The sequence below is a fragment of the Channa argus genome, chromosome 21 (assembly GCF_033026475.1).
Source record: "Channa argus isolate prfri chromosome 21, Channa argus male v1.0, whole genome shotgun sequence".
Lineage (NCBI taxonomy): Eukaryota > Metazoa > Chordata > Actinopteri > Anabantiformes > Channidae > Channa > Channa argus.
In genome coordinates this window covers 4269255-4289195 of record NC_090217.1, presented here as the reverse complement: position 1 = coordinate 4289195, position 19941 = coordinate 4269255, and the positions used below count along the sequence as shown (strand labels likewise).

The 19941-nt window shown below is 39.1% G+C and overlaps 1 protein-coding gene across 4 annotated transcripts; it reads right to left on the bottom strand.

Annotated features, from left to right (window-relative positions):
- Positions 1–987: 987 nt before the first annotated feature.
- On the bottom strand, positions 988–19736 carry tbc1d30 (TBC1 domain family, member 30). 4 transcript variants are annotated; one of them, XM_067489829.1, is made up of 15 exons: positions 19047–19736; positions 16514–16678; positions 11448–11509; positions 11142–11207; positions 10246–10371; positions 9187–9372; positions 8978–9047; positions 8722–8820; positions 8325–8493; positions 7972–8077; positions 7767–7873; positions 7426–7565; positions 6164–6394; positions 4890–4976; positions 988–3374 (listed from the first exon to the last, which is right to left on the bottom strand). In XM_067489829.1, the coding sequence occupies exons 1-15, from the start codon at positions 19558–19560 to the stop codon at positions 2140–2142; spliced, it is 3363 nt and encodes a 1120-aa protein (XP_067345930.1). In that variant the 5' UTR covers positions 19561–19736; the 3' UTR covers positions 988–2139. The 4 variants fall into 4 exon arrangements, with proteins under 4 accessions (XP_067345930.1, XP_067345931.1, XP_067345932.1 ...); XM_067489830.1 differs by lacking the exon at positions 4890–4976 and having other exon boundaries at positions 19047–19735; XM_067489831.1 differs by lacking the exons at positions 16514–16678; positions 19047–19736 and adding an exon at positions 13970–14483.
- Positions 19737–19941: the final 205 nt, after the last annotated feature.

Sequence of the window (19941 nt, the reverse complement as noted above, 5' to 3'; positions counted from 1 at the left end):
GAGAGAGATAAATATAAATATAAATATATAGCAACTGCATCTAGTTTACAGTAGCAGACATTATTGGCTTGTATCCTTAACAATTTGAATAATTCCGATTTTCACAATTTGATTTTTTATAGATTAAATTCTTATCCTTAAGGACATTGTCACTTAATCTTAGGATTGATGAGCCATAGCTTATGACATTAATTTGATACTAAGAAATATTAGGTCCAGAATCACTATTATCCATACAAACCAATATTTGTTTTACTGTTAAAAGCAACTAATGTATCTCACATTTTAAGTGGTATTTATTAAGTTGTTTTAATTAGGGAAGGCAGTCATCCACGGACCACAAAGTTAGTGGTTCGATCCCCAGTCCCGGCTATATGTCAAAGTGTCTCTGGTCAAGACACTGAATGCACAACGACCCTTTCCCCTCCCCAGCTGTGCAGTGCTGGTCCAAGCCCGGTAGAAATTGAGGAGGGTTGCGTCAGTAAGGGCATCTGATATAAAAACTGTGCCAAATCAACATGCGAACAATGATCCGCTGTGGCGACCCTCAACTCATGGGATAAGCCGAAAAGACAAACAAAATAAATAATAATAAAGATATTTTAATTATTACCAAATAATTACCCCATTTTCATGCATTGTTTTAGTTACATCCTAATAATTAGGTAGAGCAGGTTGCCCCTAGGAGCTAGACACTAAAACCCAAGTTGCTTCTGCGTGTCCCTCACTTGTAAATCACTACAGATATAAGTGTCTGCTGAATGACTAAACTTAATGATGTGCACATTTAAACACAGGATAGATAAAATCAGAGAGCTACACACTGGGACAAAAAATGTGGTAAGACATCTCTTTACTATGGTGCTGAAAGTGACCATTAATCTTGTTTTCCCAAAATTTAAAGTGATTTTAATTTGCACTTACATTAATTACTTGTCTTCACTAACATTGTTTTCCACTGAGAGCTTGGTTTTACAGGCCATCATATAACTGACCAAACTGGCATTTATTCATTTTCAAACATATCTGTATTTGTACATCAACAGCAACGATGTGGTAGCATTTGAAATAAGACTTTCAATATTTATATAAGTAATCACACTCCTGGGAATTATAGTAGTGCGTAGGATTATTTTATGTGAACACAGCTACTAAAGTGAATACAACTTGATACAGTAGTTTTCAGTCTTTCCTGTGTAAACATCATATGAAAGCCCATAAAATCCAGTTGTATCAGAAAAGAAAACTGTCTTATATTTAGATTTGCCACATCATTTGTCATTTGTCTCAAACAATTCCCTTCACGCTTACTTCATCAATGATCATTACATTTCTACATACATACAGAGGGACTTCAACATTATAACAAAAATTAAGTGCTTCAGGAAGTCACAAACTTTAGGATTAGCGGAAGAAATTTTCTGTGAAAACACATAGATGCACACAGCTCTTATGATTATTGATTCTAGCCATTTCTTGATTATTTCTAAGTTTTAAATACTTGGCGTGGAAACAACTGGATGGCTATCTTGTAAGCTCACTGGAAAAAGTTCTTTATTATGAACTTAGTTACTGTATGTTGCTAAATATAATTTCTAAGACCAGAAGAAAACGTGTCTCTTGACTTAATTCGTGGAGAGTTTAGGTTCACAAAACAGTATTGCAAAGACACAAATGTAATAACTTTTCCATAAAGCAAAGTTCTCAAGTGATGTCATTTTTTCTCATGATGTATCCACCATGGTCAGAAAGGACCTACATATAGGCCCCATAAGGGGCTTGATTTCTGCAATACACCATAATCATGTGTTCAAAACACCTTAGCTTTCCAGTAACAAAACTGAACAGTGAAAAAAAAAAATCCTTCACACTAAAAGTCAACTTAAATGTAAGTCTGTAATGGCTTAAAGATTTTTGGGATGAACCCTTTAACAGGTGAACCAGAAGGTTCACACCTCAGCATTGATAATTAGGCAATTTCCTTCCACCCCCATATTTCTGGAACATCATTCTACTCCTAATAAGATATGGTTTACTGATACTTGATATTTAGGAGGCAACACGGTGTTATTATACAATTATTTTTATATCATGTAACAACTATGTGTTTTCAGCATCTGTTCAAGAGTATATGGGTTTTCATCGCCTCCCTGTAGTACCAGCAGCACTACTCCTGTTAAGGTTGCGGCTGAGCTGAGGGAAATGCACCGTGGGTGTTCGGGATGTGGGACCGTAGAGACCAAGGTTTCTGGCTGCGACCGATTTCCTGGGTTGCTTTACACAAGGGAACGGAGAGAAGACTTGTTGTTTGGGAGTGGAGGTGGCAGGTGTGAACGCTGGGGTTGATGGAGAGGAGGACATACTTGACTTGGAAGATGAGACAGAGCAGAGCGAGGGCATGGAGGGGGAGGATGTTTTGTAAAAAGTGTCAGCAGCAGGAAGAGTGAGAGCAGTTAAGCCATTGGCTGATGAAGAGGATGAAAGGCAGGATTTGGAGATTGGTGTTGGTGTGGAGGGTGGGGTAGGAGAGGATGAGCAGGATGGATCCAAAGAAGCTGTTGTAGGCACTGGAGAAGGGGACAGACTTGGGGTGGAAGGTGAGGAAGAAGGGATGTAGGTATTAGAGGAGTGATGAGGGGGAGGTAGAGTGGTGGAAGCAAAGTGTCTGTCAGAACCAGAGTTTATTTCTGTACCTGAAGACTCAGACTCTTTGTATCTGTTTGAGGATGGAGGAGGAGGGAGAAGAGGGACTTGAGGATCAGGTTTACAATCTGGTAGTTTGGGTTGGGTGTCTGGGTTTGCTTTGATAGGTGAAGTCAGGTTTGATTCACCCTCTAGATCTAAGGAATCTAGTTTCACCACCACCTCTGCAACATCTGCCACCTGTGGAGTCTCTTCACATGTGAGAGTAGGACCAAAAGATGGAGAAAAAGAAGGTTCACTCCCCGATTTCTGTTCTCCATCGTCTTGCTCAACTTCCTCAATCATCTTCTCCAATTCACCCTTAAATCTTGCAGATTCTCCTTCCTCCTCATCTTCTCTTTCTTCTGACTCTCCAAAGCCCAGCTGTGCTCGAGCCCTGGCTACATTCCTCCGATGAGCCCGGACATGAGCACGCCAAGGTGACCCGGTGCCTCCTCCAGAGCTCCCTGGAGATCCAGTACTGTTGGAGCGCAATGACCCACAGCGCTTCTTGCCTGGAGAGCCGTGACTTTGGTATAAAGGTCGAGCCCCTGGTAATGTAGACTTGCAAGGGGATGTGTGCCTGGGGCCCTGGGGACCCATGTGTGGTTTCCGACCCAGAAGCAGGTGGTTGATCACTGAGCTAGAAGGATTGAGTTGGGAGGCCAGGACATGGGTGGGTGGGCACTTATCTGAAGGTAGAGTGGAAGGTGAGGCGACAAACACAAAAACATATTAAAACAGGTGTACAGTAGATGCTATGGGCAAAAACAATGTAAAACAATAGGGATAGAAAAAAAAAGGTATTGGAGAAATTATGATAGTATTAAAATTGTAAACTACAGCTTTAACTTTTAGAATTTCAAAGCCACGTGGTGTCCTGTAATGCAATACTTATTTCAAATTGAAGTTACTTTTGTTTCCCATAAATTATTTCAAATTGAAGTTACTTTTCTTTCCCAGAACTAAAATATTTCAATTTCAGTTCAATTTCAGCCGCAACCAATCTGGTACATTTTTAGTTTTCCTTTCAATCATGCAGATGGAACAGCTGAGCATAAACACAGTCGGCCGTTCAGAGCGGCTGCACTTCATTCAGACACCAGAGGGCATCCTAGCTTTTTCATCACTAAAACTTGTTAAAATAAATGTGACTTTGGGGGGGTTAAACAAACACAGAAATTCAAAGCTCACAGTGATATTGCGACACAAGCCTCATAAATCCTATGTTAGCATAAGTTAGAGTTTTTTTAATGAAGGTTAGTAACAAGTGTTTGTACAGTCTCAGAAAACCTCAAACAAAAAGCCAAATAATCATCTGTCACTACTGTAGATGTACTCAACAACATATCTAGATATATAGTTATGCAATAAAAAAGGAAATGTTTGAATACATTATATATATATATATATATATATATATATATATATATATATATATATATATATATATATATATATATATATATATATATATATATATATATATATATATATATATAGTAGACATATTAATGAGTCTTTATTGTATGACATTTAAACTAATGGTAAAGCTGATTATCCATCTAATGGACTTTTATTATGTTTTTATTTATTAAACTACAGTAGTGACTGATGTTTCCACCAATGAGGCATATGAGCACATTTACCTCGCAGCATTTTAAGAGCATCATACACTCAATCTTTGGTTTATTAACAAATGCAGACCAGTCTAACAGTCATGCAGATCAAAATTGCCAACTGGGTGTTTGTATGAATATGTAAATTACGTTAAAAATTGTTTTCGGTTACACAACCTGGAAATATGTAGGGGTTTCATCATTTTTGAGCCAGCAGTTCCTTTACCAGATTTCCAATGTTTTTTTCCCCACTGAATTTTCAATTTATCAAGAAAAGTCATACAGTATATGATTCAGATAAACATTAGAAAGATTTAAACTTTTCTTAAACTGTAGAATGTTGTATGTGTACTTTTATCAACCTTTCTTGGTTAAACATAAAAATCCTATTGTTATTTCCGGAATACAACTTTGCAAAAAGTTGGAAATCTGCCTTGGGAACCTACTGTAGACTTACAGTGACAAACAGCCTAACCTGTATTAGACCACCATTCCACTACCTTTCTGAATTATTTGATTGTTTGAAACACCAATTAAGTATTAGAGACCCTTAAATCAGCACCAGAAAACCCAGTTTGACACCAGTACCGTCAGTCTGTTGGTCAGTATTATCACTGTGTTTGTTGGGATGCTCCTGAAGAACTCCTGGACTTGTGTCCACTTCAGGTCCAGGTCCTGCGAGTCACAAATCAGCATCAAATCTAAATTTTGTACGTTGAAACTATTACAGAGGAACCAGCAGTGCCTTATTTGTGTATGATATTCAAATAAAGACTGACATATGCTGCCACTGACAGCAAACATGATGAAAGTGTAAGTACTGTTGGTCCTGTAACTATAACTCTCAAATATACAGCGATAACTCATACTGCACATTTATGATCTATTCTTTTTGTTTTAAGTTATTTTAACAGCTTTCTATTACTAGAAACATGCTTCTGAAGAGCATAATTTCTTTTATCAATATTGATTTCTTCCACCACTTTAACCTGTAGAAACATCTGGGTTACTTTATTGTACAACGATCAGCAATAACATTAGACAATGATACTGAGTGGGAACCCGCTTTTGCTACAAAAACACCTTTGACTCATTAAAGAATAGAGCCCACAAGACCTGTGAAGGTATTCTTTGGTATCTGACTGCAAGACGTTAGCAACAGATTCTTTTAGTCCTCTCATAGTTCATCTTGGTCTCATCACTTCCCCAGATGAACAGTGTGCATTGCCCACAAGACTTAAAACAGGCCAAATTGCAATGTGTCTTCTCAGACATTTCTATTTGAACCAAGAATTAATTATTTTTTAGCAGTTTGAGCTAAAGTAGCTCTTTTTACTGGATTGCACAATACAGGCGGTAGCTCATCACTTGCATCAATATTTGCATTCATCACTGCAGATCAAGTATAGCCCACAAGAGTTGCATTTTGGAGTTGCCAATTTGGCCCTTGTCAAAGCTGCTAAAATCCTTTACTGGGTTCCAACAGATCACTTTCATTAACTGACTGTTCATTAGCTGCATAATATGGCCACCCCACTTCCAGAGGTCAGTGTAACTCGATAATCAATGTTATTCGCATGACCTGTCAGTGGACATAATGTTATGGCTCATAACAGCACTGGTTCTACTCTCATACATCTTTCATGCTACTATGCTTTATTGTGCACTATGTAGGTTTTTTCAGTGTGTTTCCTTATGTACAACAGACGTTTTAGGGGGGTATGCTAGCTTGCGTTATCTGATGATATTGACGTTCTCCCCTGCTGAGTGAATGTGAAAATGATGACTAGGACAGGGAGTAAAACCGTGCAACGTAATTGTCATACATGCTTATAAACCATTTTATAGTCTTCCCCTCCCACCTGTGCATATGTATAGTTGCATAGCCTGTTGCTGTTGCCGCCTCTTGATTCGTGCATATTGCTTCTTCAGGGCACAGATGTCAGTGCTCATCCTCTCCATCATCATGCTGTTGATGGCTGCTTTATGATCTGTCCTGGGACCTCCTCCTCCTCCTCCTACTCCTCCTGCACCTCCAGCTCCCACTGCTCCTGGGCTCAGTTCTGCAATGTTCCCTTGCTCCGTTTGCTGGTCTGGACATAGGAGGGGAAAAAAAGGGTATGCAGTCATATTCTTTATCTTCTCTCTAATACCTTTCATAACTGTGATGTTTACTTTGACACACTTAGGTTGACACAGACAGAACTTAAGACATTAAAGTCAAGGGATTTCGTGCAAATTAAAGAAAATAAAATATTCCAGCTAGAGCACAAATCAGACATAATTCCATGTCCCTTTTTAGGTCTTTTTAAGCTTCTTTTCTTCCTTTTGTTTAATCCAATTTTGCTTTCATCCTCTTTAATCAAGACCGGCTCAACACCCAAGACAGAGTGCCACACAGTTTTTAAGAAGATAACAAAAAAAAGAAGGACACTATGCTGTATTTTAAAAATAATTTCCAGACCAATTGTTTCAATGAGTCTCCAGCGTGTTTTGGAGACCTCAGTAATGCATTTAGTCTAATGTAACAATTATCAAAGACTTTGCTTAGGATGAGAAAACACCCTACCAATTTGCTCAGTCCTGTTTTTAATATTCACGTGACTTTCTCTTTAGACCTCAAAATGCTTAGCATGTTGGAAGCCATTTCCACTTTTGCAGCTGTTTTTTCTGCTTTTGTGGCGCAAACACAAAATCCAATTAAGTGGCAGACAATGTAAAAAGCCTGTATGGTAGCAGCTGGCAGACAAGTTTTATTTGCAGTAATTATACTGTTTAAAAATGACTGTGGTGATAATTTATTGATGTTCATTTGCTTGACACAGCTCTTAAAACAGCATTTCCCATTTGAACCAGGTCAAGTCTGCCGTACTGAAATCTACTTATGAGGTTAAATTAAGCTCTCAAATCATTTTTAAATCCCACAGGCTGTTTTCCTACTTTCTGGGGAGGAAGTAGGGATTTGTTTACCAAAATCAGATCACAGACAGTTTGTACTTGGAGGGAAATCAGGGTTGAAAGAAAATTGAAGATTTGGGGAAGTAGTTGCTCTGAAACCACTTGGCAGCTATCCCTGTGGGTTACCATTGGAATCCTGTGTGGCTTTTTGTGAATCTGCACTGACCTTTGAGATGTTTTTGATATCTTTGCAGCTCGGGGGCCAGTAGACCACCAAGAGGTCCCAGACAACCGAGTGCCGTCACCAGAGAGTCTTCATCATCAATCTCGGCATCCTCATCACTCTCCCAGATTCCCAGACCACCACTGGAACACATTGACAGCATTATCATGACACCTACTATTGTATAGGGATTGCTGAAAAAACTATTTATTTAGAAAGCAACCAATGCATCCTCTAAAATCATACTGTAGCTCTTAGTGCAGATTTGTCATCAGCTCTTGTGTCACCAGTAATCAAATCTCCATAGGGTACCTCTAAGGATTTCTAAATACTACAGAACAAACCTTCCATTGGATTTGACTGAGGTGGGGAACGGAGTGATGTTGTAGGTGTATTTCTCTCTTAGCTCGGCCAGCTGGGGGAAAGGAAACACTGCCATGGAGTAAACCTCCTGGCAGAAGGAGAGATGGAAGAAAAGACATCAGCACAACTGATTTTAAAAAGGTATGAAAAGGTTATGTACGCTTAAGTGGGTTTTTTGTCCACTACCTGCATAAGTTCAGTAGGATTGATGAGGTTGTGCTCCAGCATCTCCTGAGTCAGACAACCCATCGTGCTGTAAAAATCATCTGCTGTCTGACAGTACTCGATCCTCCTGGACAGAGACACAGGAATCCAGGCAGTGGTTAAGCAACATGTCAGGACAGAAAAATGCAACATAAAACTAGTTCATTTAGGGTCATTCATCTCTGGTGGGATTGTTATTACACGTATTAATGTGAATATATACACAAGCAAATCTGTATTTAGACTAGCATTCAATGTTGCAGACAAACAAACTGGTGACTGACTCAAAAAGTCACATTATTGTACAGCTGTATATTTAGCAACGGTCCACTTACTCTCCCAGTCTCTCCCAGATGGCAAGAGCAACCCGAAACAGCACCTCTGACCCTTCAAAAAAAACTGAGTCCCAGATCTTTAGCACAGTAGGGGCTGGCAGGCAGGTGGCGAACATGGTCAAGAACCACTGCATAGTGAAGACATTGGTCAGCGGGGGCTCGTAGCTGCCTAAGAGAAAACAGGCATGTTAAATGACGGAGTGTATTCCCAAAGTTATGAATATACAACTTTCGTCTCTATCCACGCAAACACAAAAAATAAAACATGCAAACAAGCTACAGATGAGGCTACCTTCTTAAACTTAAGACTAAAGCAGCATTGAGTAGCTCTGCATGCTAATAGTACCACATTGCTTTTTTTAAATGCTAGAACATATTAGCAGACACAGAATTGTACCTCCAGCCTCTTTGTTAGCAGCTTTCTGCAGGTGGTGGAGGTGCTGGGACAGTCTGGGCAGCTTTAGACGCAGCAGGTCTCTGAATACCGCCATGTCCACTAACAGATAGGAACAAAAAGCTGATTTGGTTAGACATTAAAAATAATCAGCCAACCAAGTGGCAACCTGTAAGTATCGTAGACATTTCTTTACAGAATGTACAGAAGTTACAATATGTTTCAAAATGCATTAGTTTGTGCACATCTTTGAATTTACCTGACAATGCTCGAAGATTGTTGGCAAAATAACTCTCTGGCAGCACTTTGTCAATCAGATAGATCATCACCTGAATTCCAAAAAACAAAGACAAAGACAGTAATTATTTTAGGTATATAACCCTACCTCACTAATCTGTATTATTTTCTCTCCATATCAGCATAATTACTAATCCACTGTGTAATAATACCATCTCTGGTTGTGTATACCTTAAGTGCATCGCTCTCACTGCCCTCCGTAACCTCCAAAATCAGAGCAGCCAATACGTTGAATCCCTGGCAGTAGCCCACAGTTTTATTCCAGCGGGCATACGCGAGCAGGACTCTCTTCAGCACCACCCTGTCCTGCTCCCCCTCTTGGCCACAATAGGAACTGCAGCCTGTCCTGTGCAGATCCTGGGCAAAAGGAAGAGGATACACTGTATTGTCTTTTTTACATTAGGTCAGAACATTAACTAGATAATTTATTTAATGCCAGAGGATGGAGACGTTGAAATGTGAATACAAAGACACAGAAGCAGAAGCAGCCTGGACTTTGCCCTGTTGGGTGAAGCAATGATTACTCTGCTGAATCTCTGAGTCATGGAGAGATAAAAAATTGGTGCAATGTCTCCATGATGCAGTCGTCCACCCTTTTGATGTACAGTCTTCAGCAAACAACCTCTGCCAGTCACTGGTACTTACAGTCCCGTCAAATATCAAGAGAAACACTGTATTTTATCAGCAGAATATGATTACAGCATATAGTAGATAAAGATCAGCAATGGATACTGAATCTTGAAAGACATTCTTTTTCCTTTTCTTGGACACAAGTCATTATTACATCATGAAAATCCCTTGTCATTAAAACAGTGCAGTAAAACCTGCTATTGTGTTCATCACACATTTGTAATTGTAGCAGCATATAATACTGTTAGTGTTAGTGTACTGTTCGCTGTGTGTAGTCTATGTCCTCTACACCAAATCTAACTAAATGTAAGACAGATTGAGATTGTTGTATTTCTGGAGTTAAAGACTCTGAGATGCAGTTAAAAGTTTAGATAAAAGCTAGATGAAAACATTAATTTAAACTATACACAACATATTACTGTTACAGTCTCAACACTATGCTTCAAGAGACATTTATAGGTTTTCTGTCTCTGTCTCTGTCTCTTTTATCTGCATTCTATTGTTGAGGCTTCACACTGGGCACTTTGCTTAGGTCTCTGCACACTGAGCACACACTTTTATCTCCTCTCAATCCTGCTTACACAAAAATAACATTGTTACCTTGACAATCTGGATGCCGAGAGAGTCATCATCCGGGTTGCTACGTTCATTGAATGCAAAACGAAGTGTTTTCTCCCAGTCGATAGAAATACTGTGGAGGTACTGGTCTGCTAGTGTTAGCCAGACCTACAAAACGATAACAACAGTACGTAGATAAACAACGAGCTGCAAAATACTACAAAAGTATATGCAATATTTGAAAGGTGAAGACAAGTAAACCTAGAGATGTGCTTCCAATATCAGGACAGGTTTTTTTTTTCATGGTCCCTTCTGAGTCTTTTAAACAAATATTTAAACTGTACCAATGTTGCTTCTAAAATACTTCTCCAGCACTCCTGTTACAGGGCCCTTGTGCACAGCGAGTTGTTTTATGACTTTTTAAAGTATCAGTTCTCTGCTCTCTCACGTCTCTCCTCTCTTCCATTTCCTCACTCACTCGTCTCAAGAGATAAAGTTACAGCATGTGATAAATTGCATGTGATAAATTGCAAACAAAGTGTCTCTGCGAATTGTTCTTTTAGACTCTGCTGTCCCTCTCAACATGCTACAACAGCTTGCAGGTTGACACCAACAAAGCAAACTTACTTTTATTGTAACGGCACTAGTGGGTCATTACTTACTTTTACTAAACAACCTCTGGCTTTTAAACTGAGGACAGATGTAAAAATGTTTTATTTTTCAAAATTTCAATTCATATGGAAGGTATTGATGGTCCAGATAAGGTTAATGTAGAGGAGTTATGGCTCATACAAGCTTTTAGTCACCATGTAATAAAACAAAGTTTCTTCTAATTTGATCTAAAAATAATTTGCTACATACATTTTCAAAGCACAGCATAGACAACAAGAGTTGGACAACAATTGTTGAAACAAATCCATTTAGTTAAAGATGCATACCCTCTTCCTCCATTCCTTTGGTATCCCAGTAGGAAGCCTAGCCACTGCTTTAAGGGCATCGTACCACTGAAGGGAAGAACACAAACTGTTTTACCTACATTTAATTAACTGGTTCACTCTTAATAAGACCATGGGTTCATAATTGTAACCTGATAATAAAATATGATTACTTTGATTGTATTTAAGAGACAAGGAGATGTAACAACGCCTAACAAGTCAGCAATTGAACATTTGCAAAATTACTAAAAGCAGTAGTACAACTCTTTCTGCTTTGTGCTAAAACAAAGTGAATGACATGTAGCTTACCTGCTGGAAGCCATTCTTTCCCAGCGTTGGTTCAATGGTAAACTTCAGCCTTGTGTCAACTCCTACAAACATACAGAACATTATCACTTTCATAAAGAGGGGATGTATTATAGGACTTTTTAATTGTACTGTATCTGTTTTCGCTTTGAGGTGGCATGAGTGGCGGGATTACCCTTTTCACCGCCCAACCACCCATATTAAGGGGGGTTCATTTAGGTAAGTAAATAGACCCTGTTTTAAATAGAAGCTTACAAAACTATAGTAACAGAGCATGACATGACTTTTAGGACACCAACAGAATTATTGCAACAACAACAAAATAAAGAAACACTAACATGAAAGCATTCGTGAAACAGATTTCAAAGTTACTGGTCCATACAGATGGGTTTTTACAAAGCTTTACAAAGTGTGACATTCCATAGTTGAGTTGATGAGGCTAGAACAGAAAAATACATTAATAAACGGAATAAACGGAAATGAAGGGATATCGGCGTCCAGAAGGTTGTGTTTGCATAAAATGGCATCAGATAGGTTCAAATTTTGAAATAATATTGTTCGGAGAACCTGTTGTTTACCTGTTGGTCACAACTACACACTTACTATAACTAGAAATACTGATGCTAAACATAATTTTAAAAAAACGTCAAAACTTACATTAAGCGACTTTTGGATAATCAGTAACAGACATTCAAAATATTCTGGGATAAATAATCTGTTTAATACAGGACTTTTTGAATCCGGTTATATTATAATTATGCTCTTAACGCGCAAATGACCGGTGTGGAAACGCACTGTCGCTGTCCACTTCCTGGTGGTGCTGAATCTGCGTGTTTAATCTCCGCTTCACTGCAGATCACGTAAAATCTGTCTGCACGTACACACAAACTTCTTTAGAGAATATTGAGAACAGGAAACTAAGACCAAACGGAAATGAAAATTTGGGATCCTGAGTGAGGAGGGAAGGTCCTGACATGTGAACGCTGTAGGCCAAACAGCCCCGACTGCGGCCATTTCTCTTCCGTCCTTCATCCAGATGAGTCTCTGGAGAACCGCCGGCTCCCTCTCAGAGGAGGACATCGTTTTTCGGCAATAAAAGAGACTAATAAAAAAGGGAGACGTTTAACCTGCATGACGAGCCTCTAATGTTCTGTCCGGCGCCATTCTGTGTGAGTGTCGCCTTATCCTGCGGTTTCCTCTTGGGGATTTGGGAGAGGATTAACACGGAAAACCCTCCTACTTCCCGATCCCAGACCAACACCACTGAGACAGAACGCGTACTTAACAAAGGTCGGTAACGTCATCCTGGCCCAACAGGTTAGGAGGTAATTATTCTACAGCTAAAGCTAATTGAAATTAAACTATGGAAGGGAGGGAGGAAGACAGGGAAGGAGAAGAAAGGAAGGTAATAAAAGACAAAATATAGAAAAAAAGCATTTAAATGCATCATACTCAGTCTGTGTAAAGCACATTAAAAAATGTGTATGACCTCAGTGTCTGTCTGATGAATACAAATGGTTCGCTGTAATGTTTCTGTAGAGATATACACCGATCAGGCATAATATTATGACCACCACGCAACTTATTGTAATACAATATATTGGCCATGAATTCTACTTTTAAAAAGTTATAATTTTCTTAGTTTTTAAGTTGAAACTGTCAGAAAAGTGATCATTCTATGTGTTTATTATTGAGGTCAAAGTGTGTAGTGGAGTCGATGGGTTGCATTGTAAGAAGAGGTGGTTTTAAAGTTTTGGTCACCCTGGTGGTAAAAAGCAGAACGTTGTGCCTGATCGGTGTATTAACAAGGGGCCAAAATAAGGACCAGGACCTGTTTTAAAACTTATTTCAGCACCAGGACAACAGACAGCAGGGGGTAATAAGTCTCTAAAATCTGGTCTTTCTATTGGTTTGGTATCCAGCTCGGGGACGTGAGCAGTGCCCATCCACCAAAGCTAAAGAATTAGGTGATGTCTCCTCAGTTTGGTGTGATACATTTTAAAAATTTATGGATTTCAAACCCGGCAACACAGCACACTCATTGTATTCCTTTTCAGTTTTGTTTAATTTTTATTCTCTTAAAGATGCTCACGCACAACTTAAGGCTGTTTGGGGGAAATTGGGTCACTCCTTGGCAATATACACTTATTAATATATCTGTAATGCAGTGTACTTTATAGGGCTGTAACATAGTCCCAATATCACTTGTGTTTGTGTCTTGGCTGATATGATGCCTGGTACATCAGCCTACATTTTTAATAATCTTACATTTTATTTGCCATCATAACCGTAGGTTGATACATTTACAGCATAAAATCAGACTATAATTTAGAGCAAGGCCGTTTAAGCATTAAGCAAAGAATCAGAAAATAAAAGAAACCATTTGTATGAGAAATAATGCGTCATGTGGCTGCAACCATGATGTGCAAAATCCTCCATAACCTTATTTACTTATAATTTACGATATTACATCATAATCTTTCCTTTAATCCATGTCTGTTTTGTGGCGTGTGCTGACGGGTCACCTGGCTCCAAGGTGCAGAGCAGGCGGGGCGCACTCCTAGATATCCCGTTCCGTTTCTTCAGGACGTTGCTGATGATACTGCCGACCCCTCCCGACGCCTGCTGCCGCTGCTTCACGCCTGCACTCGGCCTCCTGCCGGTTGCGGGGAGACGATCCTGCCTCATTGGGAATAAAACCGTTCAGTCACCGCATCGTTTAGTCCCGCTTTCGAAATGTCACCCTTTACGCGTTCTCTGGAGATGGCAAACACATGCTAGAGTCGCAGCTGTTCTCCAGACGCTTTCCTCCAAAGACGGTAAAAAAAATTAACCGATTAAACCGACTTCGGTTCCTAGTTTATGCCCAAAGAAACGAACGACCATCAGTAAAATCGTGTCAATGAAGACACGTTCAAGCGTCTCAATTGTCTCCATTAATTGTCATTAAAAATCAGATCGGCTTTCTCCTGCTGCTCGGTGGTGCTGCTGCTGCTGCTGCACAACTCCTCCTCATCCTCCTCCGGCTTTAGCGTCACAAGGAGGAGGTGCAAAGATGAAGAGATGCCGTAGGATGGAGAGACACGTTGGGAGGGGACAGAAAAGGATGAGGTAATGTAGGAGGACCGGAGTAGGTTAAAGACAGAGAACAGGGGTGCATTTTGTTTCCACCAAGGTTCCCAGAGTAAACTGTGGGATAATTTAATGGGACACCAAGCTCAGATAAACCTATTCTTTTAACTAATGCTCCTGGGTAAGACTGCTGTCCAATTGAACCTGGGCTGAGCACAAAGATGCAAACAAAGGTTAGGATTTAACAAACCAAATAAGTCATAGATGGACACAAGTGTTTGTTAGATGAATCTTGGTGTTTTTTTTAATTTTGTGTAAATTTGCACCTTGTCTCCAGGATGTTAATGTAGTATGAAGGAAGTTTCAATCCAAGGCAGGAAGGCACATAACATGTGACAGTTTGGCACAATGAACACTTTAATTGGCAATTTTCTCTCCAAATATGATATCGGTGTCTGCTTTTCTGATACAACCAGAAAACAGCATGCTGATTTCAGAATGACATTTGGTGCACACGCAACGCATTCCTTCATGTTGCAATTAATTCTGCAGGTATTTCACTCTGATGTGTATAATACAAATCTACCACGGACACTTTTCTGTGTGTGCATACATCTGTGAGTAAGATGACGGCAAAGGTGTTAACTGTGCTCTGACATATATTTAGCAAAATCCAATACACAACAAAGTCAGAGAGTTTAATAGCAAGTTAATCTCCAAAGTATCTGAGTATGAAGAGATGGCCTGCTTATTTATTTGAGCTACTAAGGGATGGTGTTAAATTGTGATATTTGTCAATTTATAATCTATAAAAATGTTGATATCACTCAAGCTTAACATAATATGATGTTACTAATACCTACCTGGTTAATAGTAAATGACTGAAGGCTTTAATATTTCATTTTGCACTACCACTGATTGTAAAATGCTTTCAGCACAGGAAACACTTTGAAAACTATAGACAAAAACAATTGTTATGGAGCACAAGGAAGCACCAAGGATTTATTCCGGTATGTCAATGTTTTGTTCCAACTTTATGAGGTCATATTGTTGCAAGTGCTTTAAATTCATCAATAAATGGATCCATGACTATCACTATCCACCAACAGGCAATCGGACTCCATGGCTGTACAAAGTGTGGTCATTAATACTACCCACAGTTAATATTACTGGGAATATTGAAATAATCTGGCCATGAAGCCAGATCTGGCCATGAAGCCATGTGCAAGTGCCTCGGTATAAAAGTGCTGAAATACAACTTTCTCATTTTATATCTCTGTAATCCGTTTTATTCCACATGTTTAAAGAGTTAAAGAAAAGAAAATTACTCAAATGAATCCACTCAAAAGGTCATGTCGTGAGAAATCACTGTGCAGGAACAGAAGACTTATTTCAGCAGGTTTTAAGTATGTTCATATACTGGACTTGGTTCTACTTTTTTTCATATTACAACTGAAAATGTCATGTTCTTGAATTTTGTGTGTACATAAATTGTAAAATTGAAAAAGCGACCATGCAAGTCACTTAAATACGGAGAGCTCTTACACAACAGTACAAGGTTGTTTTGAAGTTCAAGAGCTGAGGGATTGGAATATGAAAAGTAAAACATAATTTCCCCAGACTCTTGAGCTTTACGCCTAAGTCACTGTCTATTATGTAAATATCAAACCCAATTTTTCATGCCACATGTGATGATTGCAAAGACAAGGACCTATATGGTGCACAGCCTTACAAATACATATAACCTTTAGTAATTCTGTTGTGATTTGAAGTTATTCTGAATATGTTTACTCTGGATTTTAACATGTAATAGATTGCAAGAAGCCAGATAATATTAAAGCTTTGTAGAAAAAACCAAATCATATGACTATATAAACATTGACCCTGAGAAATCTACTTCTTAGGTCATATAGGGTTTTGAGAATCACTAAATCCTCTTCAAGCATTAAACCTGCTTTGTCCTGTATCAAAGTAAAGAAAAAACAATATATTCTTACTTCGCTTCTGGGACACAGCCTGAAGGCAAGCTGTGATAATGTCATAGTTCTTCTGCAGCTTGTGGCAAAGTCTGTCTCGTCTCTTCAGTTGGCGAATCAGCTTGGCCGACTGTAGGGCTATGCGATACCTGACCTCCTGGATAATGGAGCGTAGCTCTTCAGGAGCTGAGAAAGCAAAAAAAAAAAAAAGATACAGAAATATTCGAGTTTAATCACAGTTTCCACTTCTTTGATATAAAATTGTCACTGGCCTTCTACCAGGAGGTTTTATTAATGTTGATTTAACTCTAGATTTTGAGGTAAACTTTACATCTAATATGAATAATTTCTTAAATAAGTTAGAAATACTGAAATAGAAAAAAGTAATATCCCATTCCATTAAAAAGTCATTGCAGATTTCCCCAGCAGCACACGAATTCATCCCACATGTGTGGACTGTCTAATGGATGCCCTTCCTGCTGCAACTCTTCTATTTTTAATCGGGGCTGGGGACCAGCACAGAGGTTTCCCTTGGTGGCCCCCCACACCTGGTGGGATGGGCTTTGGCTCGATTACATGTAAATCCATTACAATGTGGATATATGTAAGACATTCCTTAAAAATATTTTATAGTTTGGTAAAAGTGAATAAAAGTGTAAATGTCATGGTATTTATTTGAAATTTCTATTAAATGCAAATTGCCCTAGATTTTTGTTTCCACATCTCTCAGTAACAGATATATTTATTGCAGTGTGTCTAAAATATAACATATTCTAAATAATGCTACTTAATACAGTTAGAAATAACATGTGATGTCTGCACTTTACTGATAGATAACAATATTACAGCCATTTGGGTGTTTTCCAACCTTCAGGCAAAGAGGTAATGAAAACCAGAACGTTGCCCCACATAAATGTGCACCAGTCTCTCATTTAGACATTAGGATGAACAAAATCTAGTTTTTGGATGAAGGTGACAGAATATATCTGAGACACAAATACATCTATAACATACTGTAGAGTTTATCAGTTTGGCTTCTTGTGTGTAAAATAAAATGCTCATTATTCAAAGTTAAAGTTTGTCGTCCAACTTGCCCAATAAACTAAAAAATAGAAGATGAAGAGGAGAGAATAGAAGATTAAAGCAGATTGAACATACATTATCCAATTTTTTAATCTATTAGAAAGAATGAGATTCATCACTTTATTAATTCATGCAATGATAATACAAATTATTTTCTTATTAATTTGTAAAAAGTGGGGATTTTTTGTTTTTACTTAATAGTGTCTTGATATATTAGGCTTACTTAAATAGCATTACTAATAATGACAATTCCTTATTTGAACAAAAGGTCAAAGGTCAGAGTGACCAAGATATAATCCCTGAAGTTGAAAGAATTTTTTAAAGGATTTTTTAAAAGTTGAAAAACACAAAAGTCACAAGTCTTAACTCTTCTTGGAGGTGCATCCCTCTGCATTGTTTAACCTGACCAAGCCTCAAACAGCAACCTCACAGGACTGTCTGTGTTTACTGTAGGATCCCACTTACAGAGAAAACAACAGCAGTGTGATACTCACAGTACTGATACACCCTGAGGTAAAGAGCAGTTAACACACTAGAAATCCCGTGTCTGAGTATTTGTCCATTTTAAGGTCTGCATACTGTGGCTGCCTGTCAGTCAGATAAACGTGTTCTCCAGGTAGTTTAGCATCATCCAATTACTGATTACAGTAAACTCTTAATGAGTATAATCTTAAACAAGACTTACTACAGACTCATTTAACTGGATAAACAATAGAGCATGAGAACTTCACAACACTGAAAGCATCACTCAGTGCTATCATGGTTTTAGATTTCATGTTCAGTTGGTCATTTGATTTCCAAGATGACTTGCATTAAAAATAAAAATGGTACAATGTAATACATGCAGTACATGTATTACGAATATGCCTATTGTTTTTATTGTGTTGTGATTATCATCCGCATTACTGAGACAAATATATATTCCATTTTGGAAGAGTAAAGTTTGCCATTTTGTACTCTTCCATAATTATTACAAAGATTTTCTTGCAAAACTAAAGAGATTTATTCTGGGTCACTTTCAGAGCAAATTATCAGTATGAAATTATATTCTATAAAACAAAAAACAGTGTAGAACATGTGCATTCAAACTTAAACCTCTCATCCATAAAATCTATAGTAATAGACTTGTTGTTAGTAATCCTTGACTCCAGGAGCAGGTTTACTACAAACATTACCTTCAAAAAGGAGTAAAACAAATATCAACATAATATTTAATGCACATTCAGCTCGCCCAAATGGTCCCTTATCAGAAATTAAAGTTACATAATAATTAATTTGTCTAGAGGGAGGCAAACGTTTTCACTGATATAATTTTCTTCTTTTTTTTTTACAAAAACTTTTGATGATGACGATGATGATGATGATGAGGGTTAGGATTAGGTTTTGATCCCGTCATATGACATTGCAAAGATAAGAAACACGGCCCGTAACCGCCCTTGCACACACAAACACCTACCCCCACGCCCCTCACCTTTCTGTGCCAGGTAGTTCATCTGATGCCTCCTGGTGTGCTTCTCCTGGAGCTCCTGTAGGAAGCTGGACCCGGTGTTGCTGCGGCCCAGGAAAGCATCAGATCCGGACGCCTCGGTGGAGCTGTCCCAGCTGTCCACGTTCCTCCTGCTGCTCCCACTGTACGTCTCATAAAGTTCAACCAACAGACAGTCCACTATCGAAGTCCTGGGAGTTTTCATTCCAGCTCCCTGGCATTCAGAGTCACTCTCACCGGCCGTGTTGGTCCTTTGGGTGGCAGTAACGATGCCAGGCGGAGCTCCAAGCTGGCCGGGGATCTCCTGATGTCCCGGAGGTGATGATGTGTCATTCGGTGACTCGGTGGGGTCTGTCCACCGCTGAAAGCCGGAGAAATCATCCTGGAGGGAGGCGGCAGAGTTGACAAAAATGCCGCTCTCGTTTTCGGAGCACAGGCAGCCGTCGCATATGTCAACTTCCAAAAGTTCATTCGCGCTTAGTTTGAGGTCTGACGCCATTATTTTCCTGGCGTCAAACTGGGCTAAATTAATTTACGATTGAAAGTGTTTCCTATGTATGAGTTGTCGTTTTCTACACAACGTAATTAGCCTAAGTTGTAAAGTTTTCTGTGAGCGTTTGGAAAAGGATAGAGTTCCTGGAGGATTCCATTCTTCTCCACAGAAAGGTAAAACGCCGTCTGACAGCATTTAGTTTCCTTCCTTAATGTCCCGGACTCGCTTGTCCTGCCCCCCCTCTCCCGGACTGAACAATGGGTCAGCCCACTGCCAAACTCCTCAACGGTTGCAAACTTTTTTAGGTCGCGCGACGCCAGGTGCAGCAGGTGCCTCGAGCTGGTGGGGTGACCAATCAGACTAGAGCCGAAAGTATATCGTCCAATC